This window comes from Aquila chrysaetos, chromosome W (genome assembly GCF_900496995.4).
Source record: "Aquila chrysaetos chrysaetos chromosome W, bAquChr1.4, whole genome shotgun sequence".
Lineage (NCBI taxonomy): Eukaryota > Metazoa > Chordata > Aves > Accipitriformes > Accipitridae > Aquila > Aquila chrysaetos.
The window spans coordinates 8412699-8426316 of NC_054457.1; the positions used below are offsets into that span (position 1 = coordinate 8412699).

General features: G+C 39.0%; 1 protein-coding gene across 1 annotated transcript in view; it reads right to left on the minus strand.

Annotated features, from left to right (window-relative positions):
- Positions 1–9099: 9099 nt before the first annotated feature.
- The window catches only part of LOC121232755 (potassium/sodium hyperpolarization-activated cyclic nucleotide-gated channel 1-like), a 240105-nt gene continuing 235586 nt past the window's right edge, over positions 9100–13618 (minus strand). Inside the window, exons 7-8 of the mRNA XM_041121157.1 lie at positions 12807–12971; positions 9100–10914 (exon numbers count right to left, since the gene is read on the minus strand). Of these exons, the coding sequence (XP_040977091.1) occupies positions 10100–10914; positions 12807–12971 (980 nt within the window). The 3' untranslated portion in view covers positions 9100–10099. The remainder of the gene's footprint in view (positions 10915–12806; positions 12972–13618) is intronic.

The following is a 13618-nucleotide window of genomic DNA, read 5'->3' on the forward strand; positions in this document are numbered from 1 at the left end:
AGTGCCTTATTTCAAGGAAATAATTTTTTTCTGCCTCTGGCACTTCTCTCTGCCTTTCTTCTACTCACTGTTATTGTTTCTTTTGCTCTTTTCACTGCTCTCTGGCAATGACATCAGTATGTCCCATTACTATTGAGAAGTCCCCCCCAAACATCTGAGAAAAAAAAAAAAACAGAGAACAATCATTCCACATAGCACAATGTATTTTATCACCTATCACAGCTGAAATTATGAAAAAGCTGTTCTAGAAGACAGAATAATTTCTGTATGTTCCAGATATCCAGTATCTCTGTCTTGCACAGGACTGTTAGGGACAAGATAAGAGAGCAAGAAGTGAGCCAGAAGAGTGCAGCAATAAACAATACGTGACTTCATTAACAACCATAGACCTGAAATAGCCAGTGTAACTGGGACCATGACATATGGTGCTCTGTGCTCAGTACTATCTTCTGTAATAACACTGCCTACACTATAGAAGTTCACCCCAGATACGTCAGTTTTTGCCAGCTATTAATGCCAACTCTCCTTTTCTTAGCAAGCTGTCCAAAAAATGGCAAAAGACAAATTAAAAATGTCTCTTCTTTCACAGAACACTTGACCATCATAGACCTGAGCAAGAAAATAAAGGCTATAAAGAATTCATATTCTCAAACTCCAAATCTGAGAGATGTCTTATGTGAGACATTTTCATTCAGATTAATTCAGCTCTCATAGAAACCAGAAATGCAATTGTAATGCTTGCTTATTGTTACGGATGCACGACTAACCAAATCCAACAGGTGTTAAGACTCAGATTTAGTCTTCAGCAAAAGTTAGTTAGAAGTCCGGTAACATTTTATAAAACCACAGGCTCAATGATGTAAAGAGAATTAATACTACACGGCCGACTTAAGAATCCCCAAGATTTAAAGTGATGGCTCAAAATGCGCGTATCACTCCCCTAAAAGCTGAGGGCTCTCTCCCTCGAGGAGTTACCTCGGGCGGTGCCCCGACCCGAGGGGGAGTCCCCGACTGCAGACCCGCTGCTCCGAGGAGGACTGCCAACGTGTCCTCCGGCGGGACCCCGTTTATACCCCTGTCGAATCTGACCTGTGGTCATTTAATTCTATTGGCTAGGAGGGTCACCTCGGTGTACCTGGCGCATCTCGATTGGCCAGTTCAAATTTCAACCTGCAGCCTCCAGGGTTTCCTTCCCCTTCTCCCTTCCTGGAGAAGTTTTGTTTCCTGCTGGCAGGATGGGGGGGGGCGGGATGTACTGCCACACTTATAGAGGATCAAAACCTAAGGAACTCATCAAGTCACAGATCCTTTTTTTTTGTATTTGGATTTATTATTCTGGGAGATTTAAATGTATACAAATAAAATAGGAGATTAAAAGCCCAAAGACACAGTTTCTCACTTTCTGGCTCAGAGGTTATATTTGATCTAACCCACACAGTAGATTAGTGTTTAGGGGCACATACCATCTTCAGTCATGTATACAGTGGTGACAAATGATTTTTTTTCCACTGTCTAAAAGCTTGCTTTCTGATGTTATGTGCCAGATGACATATGATTATCATATGCTCTAGAAAGGAAGTTTATTTCTCTATGTGCTAATCATTAGTTCAGTCAAGAGTTTGACTAAGAGTTCTGAACTGTGTCCACATCTTCTTGTCTTGCAAAGCAGACACGAACAAAAGCAAAAGCCTTGAGCTGTCCCATCTAGAATCTGATTTGTCTGATGGATCTGATGAACAACTTCTTGCTATGGAGAAAATAAAGGAGATGTCCAAACCATTCTCTTGGATTTTTCCACAGCATTCACCATTTCTGCCCAGGGCACCATTATCTGTGAGATAATACCAAAGGTCCAAGTGAATCATTAAAATTACTTGAGCCCTTCCTGGAGGAAGGCATTAACATTATACCAGTTGGTAAAATGTGCACAATACACTTCCTTTATAGGGTTTTAAAAAAATATTTCTTAATCTTTTTTGAGTATCAACATACAGGTATCAGCTAAACTGAAATACAGTTGAGATACAGCACTGCCTCCAAATATCGGTACACATTTCTGTTGCGAAGATGACTTAGCACAGGATGAAGATAAATCATAGGCAGAAAGGGTATCAACTGGCTGATTAAAAAAAAGCAAAATTTGCAATTACCATATAATCTACTTTCATAAAGGATTCAGATGTGAATTGATCAGTCCAGGTCATATTTAGGAATACTTACAGTTCTTTGTAAGACCATCTCTAATATTGTTGTCCATCTTCTCTCCTTACCTAGAAGATTGCCTGTTGCAGTGGATGATGACCTGGCATCAGTTATTGCTCACACCGCCTCTTGGCTGGACTAGAGGAACCAATATAATTGGATGTAAATCCTCCAGCATGTAGAAAAAGCTAATTAATATAAAACTCTGCAGGCATCTCCTCAACAATGCAGACTACACCTGTGGTGTAACAAGCACAGCAAACCCATTGTTTATGTTGACTTTGCACAGAAATAAAAAATCCAATTCAAACAGAGCCTGGTCCAGAACTGCAAAATGCCTAACTGTCCACAATGAAGACTAAAATCTGAAGTTACTGCCTTCTGATACAGAGGAGTTTTTCTTACTTCAAAACCAGGTCTCTGTTTAAAACCCCCACACTGCAGCAACAAAACAGGACACAGACTGCACACATTTTGCTCCCTAAAGAAAAGGTGAAAATAATCCATGAGCAATGGTCACGCTCAGTGTACCACCCAGAGAACGTCTCTTTTGTGATGCAAAGTTGTCCTGGTTTTGGCTGGGATAGAGTTAATTTTCTTTCTAATAGCTGGTATAGTGTTATGTTTTGGGTTCAGTATGAGAAGAATGTGATAACACACTGATGTTTTCAGTTGTTGCTAAGTAGTGCTTACACTAAGTCAGGGACTTTTCAGCTTCTCATGCTGCCCTCCCAGCGAGAAGGCTGGAGGGACACAAGAAGTTGGGAGGGGACATAGACAGGACAGCTGACCCAAAGTGGCCAACGGGGTATTCCATAGCATGTGATGTCATGCCTAGTATATAAACTGGGGGGAGTTGGCCGGGGGGGCAGATCGCTGCTCAGGAACTAACTGGGCATCAGTCGGCAAGTGGTGAGCAATTGTATTGTGCATCACTTGTTTTGTATATTCTAATTCTTATATTATTATTATTACCATTATTATTATTTTCTTCCTTTTCTATCCTATTAAAGTGTCTTTATCTCAACCCATGAGTTTTACTTTGTTTCCAATTCTCTCCCCCATCCCACTGGGTGGGGGGGAGTGAGCAAGCAGCTGTGTGGTTCTTAGTTGCTGGCTGGGGTTAAGCCACAACACAAGTGCAATATGCAACCTATAAAGAGTAGGGTAGTCATTAAATAGAAGACAGATAAGATGCTTTGCTAATGCTATAGGAACTATTGCCTGTGTCTATGTAAACTTTTCAGTAACTGTGGAGTCCAGAAGTAGCTGACATTGAAGATGCGTTTTCAGATTGGACCCTGGGTTTGTTGAGACCCATGGTTCAGTATCAGAATCCCTGCAGGTGTCTGCAGACTTTCCAGAGAAATGGGTCAAGTACCTGCTTCCCTTTTGTGCACAGGCTAATTTGGACTGGTTGTAGACTTGGCATTTGGCATCTTCCCTTCTCTTTTGGTCTGCAGTTCTACTCGATCCAAATTTGCCACTGACCTTTCAGCAAGAACTAACTCACTGCTGCAGATTGTCTTCAAAGCAGAGTGTAGGGAGAACCATACTACAAATCTGACATGTAAAACTGGAGAATAGTAAGAAATATGGTATCTTCTGCAAGCAGGTGAAATAACATCACATATCTGGAACAGTTTCAAGGATGGGGCAAAATTTAGTTTCAGTTCAAACGTGTGCTTGACTCTTTCAATTCATAGGCCAAGGATCACCTTAGCCATGGTGTACATCTTAAATCATCTAATGTAGTTGGTAAATGTGGTTTTCATTCTCACAGCATATATCTTTTTTCATTGGGTGCACATTCACGTAGCAGTATTTTAAAATATATATGGAAGGTACACAAGTAGATTTAAAATCAATTCATTTAGCTGGATACTCTGCTTGTCTACTATCACTGTGTTTCTCTTTCTAAATATTCCCATATCCTCACCTGAAAAATTCGGTGCTGCCATAAGTTCTTAAGATATTGCATGTGTTCACAGAGGTGAGGGAAATGTAATCACAGACCAGAAATTATGCCATCTGGCTGTATGACCCACTACACTAATCAAGTAGGTGATTCAAATTGCTAAGTATGCAATGGAGCACTGGGTACTGATTGTTGGTAAAAATGTATAGATTCAAGATTCACAACATGTATTTCTCAGAGGATATGGTCTAGGGCAATTTTAATGTTCTTACTCTTCCCTGTTCAAAAAAAAGATGGGAGGGGAAAGGCCAAATCTGCTAAACAAATAAGCTGTGCACACCCAATTCTTATAATGTGTTGTCATGGTTTAACCACAGCTGGTAACTAAGCACCACTCAGCCGCTCACTCACTTCCCCCCCCCACCCAGTGGAATGGGGGAGAAAATAAAAAAAAAAAAAAAGTAAAACTCATGGGTTGATATAAGAATAGTTTAATAGAACAGAAAGGAAGAAACTAATAATGATAATAATAACAATAATAAAATGACAATACTAATAAAAGTATTGGAATATACAAAACAAGTAATGCACAATGCAATTGCTCACCACTTGCCAACTGATGCCCAGTTAGTTCCTGAGCAGCAATCCGTCCCCAGGCCAACTCACCCCCCCCAGTTTATATACTGGGCATGACGTCACATGGTATGGAATACCCCATTGGCCAGTTTGGGTCAGCTGTCCTGGCTGTGTCCCCTCCCAACTTCTTGTGCCCCTCCAGCCTTCTTGCTGGCTGGGCATCAGAAGCTGAAAAACCCTTGACTTTAGTCTAAACATTACTTAGCAACAACTGAAGACATCAGTGTGTTATCAACATTCTTCTCATACTGAACCCAAAACATAATGCTATAGCAGCTATTAGAAAGAAAATTAACTCTATCACAGCCGAAACCAGGACATGTGTCCTAGAATGTGCCAGATAATGCTTGTAACTCAGATCCCTGATTTCCAAACAAATACTTTCTGTTCCTATCTTGTAACATTTTTTTTGTGTGAACAGGGGATTTTGGAACAGCTGAAATTACTAATGTCACTGCATATTCCCAGGGCAGTTGACTTGCAGGTTTGTTTAAAAATCCAACATCTTATTTTTAAAACAAAACATTTTTCTTCACTGGACAATGTCACCTATAAAGTAGAAAAGATCTCACATGGATAGACGTGTCACACTGACAAAGTCAGTGTAAGAACTCACATGAGCAAATTTTGAAAATAAAAATATTAAGATTGAATCTTAATGACATGCATCAAGACATGAAAGTTTGCTGTTTAAAATAAAATTTACTTTGCTTCCAGTTCTGCTGCTGCTTTTTAAATTAAAATTAAAATTAAGGTAAGATAGAAATTAAGCTGAGGTAGAAATAGATATTAGAAACAGACAGACTTTTAAATATATATACATTGGTGTGTAGGTACATATAGATATCATATGTAGTGATATGAAATATCACTTAAAACCAACCCTTTGTTTCTTTTGGTTCTGTACACATATATGTATTAAACAATAAGACTGGACCAAAACAGCAAAGTATACCCTGTGCAATGGTCAAATGTAGACGGGAGGACAGAATTTTGCTGCTAGACAAGAAATTTCTAGTACAATGCTGGTCCTTTTGGAAATAATTTAATTGACTACAATTGGACTGGAGTTATATCTTAGTAATGCAAAATAATTAATTAAATGCCACTTAAAAGAAATCACAATACATTTTAGGATGCAATTTGAAAATACAACTACTCATGCTTGCTTAAAATCACAGTTTATCAATCTAGGATTATATATCCTACTGAAGTTAACGCAAAAAGATCTATTATTGTTTTGAATGGACTATGCTTTTCCATTTACAGTGACCTAAAATGTAATTAATGAACACTACTTCCACACCGATGTTCCTTTGAAATCTCAACTATTATACACAAGTTCAGAGGTAGATCATCTGGGATTGGCACACGTATTACGATAAAGTGAACATATGATTGTGAGAGACTGAAAGAGTTAATGTCTCAAACATTGTGGTGGGGCAAGTTCTGCATAACAACGAACCCTGCATAGCAACGAACTGCAGGTGTAGCAACAGGGCCTGGAGGGTGTGCCTGAGGGTGTGTAGTTCCATGTTCTGATATGCTAAGCAGGGCAGCTCACCATATATCGCCAAAGGTCAAAGAATGGTCGTGCCTGCAGGGAGGGAGAAGATACTCCCCAAACAACCCCCAAGCCCACCAACCCATTTCCCGAAGGTTCTGGAAGCACAAATTGGGCATGACAGCTAATTAGCCTAATGAGTTCGAGTGCCCACCCGAAGGAGGGGCAAGGAGATTATAAAAGGACACCAACTGAAGCCCCATGTGCGTGTGCCCTCCAGAACTGGACCTCTAGGCTGGCTGGACCCATGTTGGACCCAGGACTGGTGAAATCTTTCTCTTTTCTCTTTTCTCTCTCTCTCTTTTTTTTCCGTAATCCCTACACCCCATCCCTTTAGACATAAAACCGCTGACCAAGTCTGGGACTAGGAGTGGATCCAGCCACCCCTAGGCTCCTCTCTGAGAAGGAGTCTAGAAAGCAAGGGGGTCCGCTCTGAACCTCATGACTCAATGGGAGGGCTCTCCTTATTTTCTTCCCTGAACTGATCCCCAAATAAGCAAGGCTTGTAGTATGTTTGGTGACGCATGCTTAGCACCTGTTACACAGTTTACTGATGTAGTTTCATGCCAATTCTTGTTGTGAGTGAATAAAAGTTGAGTTTTGTGCATTAAAGGATCCCTGGTGTTGTTTCACCTTAATCCTGACCTGGGAATCAGCAAACCTGAGTCATTGTCCTGAGAAATTGGGACGTGACAATGATAGAATATAGTTTTCTTAAGTTACACTAACAACTACTTGGGATTCTCCCCCAGGATATTTAAAATTATATATATAAGTAAACTTCAGTTTGAAATACTTGTACTCAAGAAATATTACAGGTTAGTGGTAATGGCTTAAATGAGAGTTTTTGTGGGGAAAATATTTTTTAGCACAATGAATTCCTCTAATCTACAGAGGAAATATTGCTTAGGAATTGCTTGAGTAAATAAGGTAGTATCCTCGAATTTCTAAGCCCTCTTTTTCCTACTGTGCACATAATTACTCAGGCTTTTTTTTCCCCACCTCCCCATACTTAGTGCATATAATTTCTGGGGCACAGAACAAAGAAAAGAGAAAAGCAAACATTTCTTCTTTCATGGTAAAGCAAAACTTGTTCACTTATAAAGATATTGGAACCAAAAAATATTCATGGTTTTATTGTTTATATATTTTCTTCGGTTTATTAATAGTATTTTTTATATTTATTTATGGCTTTGAGCAAAGACAAAAGAAAAATCTAAGTCATCCCTGGTCATACAATTATTGTAAGAATCTGATCTATAGTCTTCCCAGCAGCAGTAAGATCCAACCTTTTTCATTAATACATTTCATCCTGTACAGATGTGAGATTTCATACTTATGGGCTTAGTTATGTACAGAGAAAATAGGTCACTTCTGAAACTAGCAATGGACCTTTATATTACAGGAATGTAATTTGTTTCTTAATCTAAGTATATATACATTCATATATACATATATATACACGTATATAATTTTATACCCTGTACCATTTTTTTGAATTAATATACAAATCCTAGATATTGTCCACTCTATTACAAAGTCATTAAAAATTATTATGGTTTCACTGAAAGACAATGTGAATTAATATTTCTTCATAGTGCTTAAAATAAAATAAAAGTATATATAAAAATATTTGGCTACTAACCCCATTTCTCCTAGCAAATGTAAACCTTAAACAGTTTGAAAGATCAGTATATGATCTTAATTAACTGTCAGAATTTGTTAGTATTGAAATAATATAAGGGGTATTGTACTGATAAATAAATGGTCTTGCAGCATATCCATAATGTTCCAAACACTTTTAAACAATTGCTTCTTTGTATACTACTCTGGGCCACTTGGATTAATGGCAGCAGCATGTTAATGGGTTAATTACATTGATTTTTACTGGTGAGTGGGAGTCACCAAAACTGGAAGTTTATTTAAAATTTTTATTTGATGTACCACTTTAGTAAAAGGTATAACAGGCAGCATGGGTTCTAGCTCTGTTAACTTTAGAATGTTTACTTGGCTCTCAAGTACATCTGGATTCACTGCATTACATAGTTTGTGATGTTATTTAATTTTTCCATGCATTGTTAAACTCAGCATTAATGGGAAAAGAAGAACTCCTTTGCATTCACTTCCTTCACATGAGTCAGCTGGGTTTTAAGGAACAGAATATCTGCTTGTATCATATCCATAATGCTGATTTTTCAATGAGTTAAATTATGACACATTTAGTTTCAATCTCTATTTAATGTGACAAATCAGGCACAAATGATTACGGAAGAACTTTTTTTGTGGATAACATAACATGAAGGTTTGAGCAAACAAAACAAAACGTTCATGGAACAGTATGCTTTAACCCTGCTTTCTGTCACCATTTCCTTTCTGTTTTGAAGACATAAAAAATAATAAACCTTGTACCTATGGGTTATGCTTGGCACTACATGCCTTAGGATATACTAGCCATCTAATTACAATATACAATAATCGTGCATTTCCAGACAGACTTGATGCTATATTATATATATTTTTTTTTAAATTAACACCACAGTCAACTACAAAACTACAGTGAAGACAGAAAGCGCCTGAAAGCCTAAATCAAGCTGTGGTTTACAAATAATCCTTTAAATAAAAAACCTCACTTCTAGACTTAAACCAGAGATTCAAAGTCAGCATTACAGGAATTTTAAGGTAGACACAATTAATGAATGGTTATTATTTTCTAAGATACTGTAAAGCCTTTTCCTAAAATGGCTGACTGAACCTATTTTTATCGTCTTTTTTTTTTTTCCCAAAACATGCATGGAATATTTTCAGATGCTATTGAGGGCAAGGAGAAGAAAAGTGATGGTATTGGTGAAGTACAAGCAGTTTGCAGGATCAAGCGTACAATTTTGCATAAAACATTGCATGTAAAAGTAACATTGTAGGTTTTAAGCCATTGCATTACAATTCAACAGTTGTGTTGCACTTAGCTTTAACAAATTTTAAAACTGTAAATTTTGAAGTGAAGAGCTGAACCTAAATTCCTAAACAAAGACCTTGCAATGGTACACCACACAGCAGCTATTTTTGTTTGGGTCTAAAAAGTTATTTATAATGGCAATATTTATAGTCTTTGTAAAAGTCTTTAGCAATGTGAAGATTGAAGTCCACCCATTTTTCTGAAACAACAGAATGGTTGACATATCGTGAGGTTACAATCTATCCAGAGGAGTACTAGTGCCAGCCTTTTGACTGCAGGTGTTTGCAATTTATTTGTTTTCCAATTTAATTCTGAATGGAAAGTGCTAAAATATGAAATGCAATGGGAAATAACAACTGAATTCTTCATGTGAAATTAACAACATATATGTAATAAATAAAATAATGAAGGTTTCAGAATATCACTCAGTCAGTGCTATGTTTTAGTTACATTGATTTTTTTTAATATACTTGTTTGAAGTTTGTTATTGTGTTGACAATTTTCCCATGAAAATAGCAAACCTCATAAACAGAGAAATCTGTCAGACCGATTTTAAAGTCAACATGTTAAAATTAAATAATATTAAAGCTGAATTTATACTTCTTTAATGGTTACAAGAAAGGAAGACATGAATTCAAACAAGTTTTTTTAATTCCTTTTTTTATATATATATATATATATAATTTTTAAATTTGTTTTGTAGGGCAAAGCTGTCTAAAGTATTTTTCTCATAGTAGACTGCTGGAGTACATTAGGAAATAGGCTAAAACAGTTCCAGGAATGGTTCTCAGTTCATTACAAGTCTGTTGCTCACAGTTACCAGGGATCATAAGTTTGATGCGAACCGCAGTTTGTCTCCCTCGGGCTCTGTGCTTAAGACCATGGAAGAATCCCTTTGCAGAGGGGCTGTGGGCAGCATGGCCCCCCAGTTCAGGGGGATGGCTCCTGAGGACATCTGTCGGAAGAGCGAGACATGCTGGGGGACGGTGGCCTGGCTGGCCGGAGGCATGCTGGGGCCAGGGGTGGGCTGCGGGAGGGAGGCAAGGGACTCCCCCATGGTGGGGTGAGGCCTGGCAATCAGGGTGGAGATCCCATGGGGCAGGGAAGGCTGAGAGGCAGAGAGGGGCCGCACCTCCCGGGTCAGATTGGTGTTGTAGAGGGCCTGGGTGCTCTTGTGGACCTCGTTCTTCTGCACAGCACCACGTGGCTGCTGGGGCACCTGCGGCTGCTGCTGCATAAGGGAGAGCTGCGAGGTGGTCGGTGAGACATACTGGAAAGTTCGGCCAGCCAGAGGGCTCTGTACGGGTGGGCTGCAGATGGTGGTGGTGTAGGAGCAGGGCGAGAGGATGATGGCTTGCTGGGGTGTCTGTGTGCTGGGTGAGGTGGAATGCAGGTTTCCGTGAGAAAGGCTGCTCGTGGTGTAAATGGGAGGGGACTGCGTCCTGACACGCAATGATGAGGAGGCGGTGGAGGTGCTGGAGTTTGGCACGGGCATCTGCTGCAAGCTCACTGGGGTGATGGTCTGCACCATCTCTCTGTCATGCTTCACAATCTGCTTCAAGATCTCGTTCTCCTGGTTGTTGAAAACCCTGGTGTTGAGGTCCTTCTGGAACTTCTGCAGGAGGATCAAGTTCTTCTTCCCTTTACAGAGAGGCAGAAGAGTTAGCAAGCCTGACACACAGGGGCAGTTCCCCACTCTGACTTTGCATTTCAACCCCCATCACTGAGGCCTATATTGGCATTGTAAAAGCCTCAGCAAACACCAGACTGAGCGCTGGCCACAGCTCGGCAGTGAGCCCACTGTGATAGGCTGCGCCGCACTGATCTCCCCAGGAGCCAGGGACCAAAGAGCTCACCCCTTGTGGTGGAGCGGTGCTGAGCCTCTCCAGGCACCACCACAGCAACTCACGCTGGCATGCAGCTTCTGACAGCTGGCCTCCACGCACACCTAGTTCCCCCTCTCTCTGCACCAGCATGGCAGGTTTTCATAACACCATTGTGCTCAAAGACACCTGAACTTTCTGTGCCTCTTCACTTGTAGTGCATTGCTATTACTACAATTATTCTGAAAATGTAACCATGGTAATTTACTGAAAAACAGGGTGGAAAAAGCCACCAGTCTGCATGTATAACATCCTTCTCATTGCAAAACAATCCCAATTTCCACTAAACTGTTGCATAAGTTATAAATATATCTGTCATTTAGCACATTCCCTGGAACTAATTATTAGACATTAGTAACCAGCGAGCTCTAGCTTGCAAGAAATCATCTTCTTAAACATTTGTGAATTAATATGAACTCATGGCTAATGTGACACCTGCTTACACAATAAAGACTGCTATACACTGTGTCCTGATGTTTGCTTGATGGCTCTCAGTGTCTACAAGATGTAGATGCTATTCTGTGTCATCAGATACACAGGAACACAATTGCACTCAATTGTTTCTTTTTTTCAATAAAACAGTTCATATTTTATCTTTTGTCCTGTGTAGATTTCATATTGTAAACACAGCACTTCAGATGGAATTACTACTCCAAGAGCAGACTGAACTTTACTACTAATATTATTTAAGCACATATTACTTTGAGTTTGACTACATTTCCAAAGAGTCGAGAGACAAATTATAAGAGTTTGAAAAGTCTTGAAAACATAAATTAATGCACTGAGTGTTCACAACCTGCAAAATACTAAACCAGGTCTATTAAATATTTGAAACCTTTATACATGTATTTAATTTCTTTACTCTTGCTATATTAAAGAAAACAAGTTTTCTTCCAAATCAGAATAAACAATTTTTTATGCATAGCTGCATTTTAAAACAAGTGTCAATAATGATGATCAGAGTGCACTTTTCCCCACCAAAGACCATATATTTTATCTAGTATGTCCTATTAGAGAGGTCCAGAATGTCTGGACGCACAACAGCAGACTTCACACACCCTGTTTTGATAATCTGCCATATCATTCTGCCTTTCACTTGGATATCGTTGGCCTGCTTTTCTGATTGCAAGCAGATCTCAGTAATGCCAGTGTGCAGCCATCAATGCTAGCAGTGCCCATGTTGTGAGGAAAACGAGAGTCCTGCTGCAAAGGACTAATTCACTTCAACAAACATGGGTTTTCTGAGTGCTGAGAGACTTCAGCTCTTCCCAGCATGTCATCTGTAAACTATTTATGTAGGACAATGTCATCCACTGCTCATGAAACTGCAATAAACCCTATGAGTGCTGAGGGCAGCAAAAGAAATATACAGGATTAATAAATAATACTAATGATAATTAAAGTATACAAAATAATCCACAGAGGACTATGAGAGCTTTCTAAAATTCAAAGGTTTTTATTATTTAAAAGTGAGCTTGCAGAATTTCTTGTCTGGACATGTCTTATTCATACATCAACAGAACATTTACTGCAGCATAACAGAAATGAAACTTTTAAGAAGGATTTAATCTGGGCATTTTATCCTTCAACTCAAGGAAAAGAAAAGGTAGAAAAGTTTTAAGAATTTAAAATATGGAAAAAAAATAATACCTATCCTGTCAAGTCTATCAATTGCCACCGTTTCAAAGGCCCTTCTCATCATGGGGTACTCTTCCAGGACCTCGTTGAAGTTGTCCACTGAGAGGGAATACAGGCGACAGTACGTGTCTGCTCGTACACTGGCAGTTCGACGGCCCTTGGTCAAAAGGCAAATCTCTGGGGAGAGAAAAATTCAACACACACAGGAAACAAAGAAGTTAGTGAACCATGTGAAACTTAAAAGCTACGAAGTAACTTAGTGCTAACAGTACTCAGCAGCAATTTTTCTACTGCTGTTTACGCAAGGTTGCAGGGGCAATTATGAAGGTGTTTGATTCTATTTTTGCTACTCTGAAAAAATAACTAATCTCCTTTAAGAGCCCTGCTTATAGGTTTTCTGTCTAGACTCTGATTTTATCAGGCCTTTTTAAAAAGAAAAAATCTTCTTTAACTTGTAAGAAATGATCCATCTGCTGTCAAACACAGCTTGCTGACTCAATTAACCCAAGTGATTCTATTGATTTTTTTTAAATATTCAGCTGACATAATAATTCACCAGATTTACTAAAGTAATTTAATAATTCATATAATGATATTTGAATATAAGAACTGCTCTAAGAAAAAAATGCTTCAAGCATGAAAATGCCTTCTGTTTCCTTGGGTTTTATGTCCTAGGTATTTTGGGAGAGCAAATGTATGATTTTAGACTTTTTTTCCTCATTGGGCTAAACAACAGATCCCTTTGAACCTCTGCTTACTCCATTTGATTAGTCTAGTAGACTTTCTCTGCAAGTGCCTCCAACAGGAGTTCATCATTCTGGAAC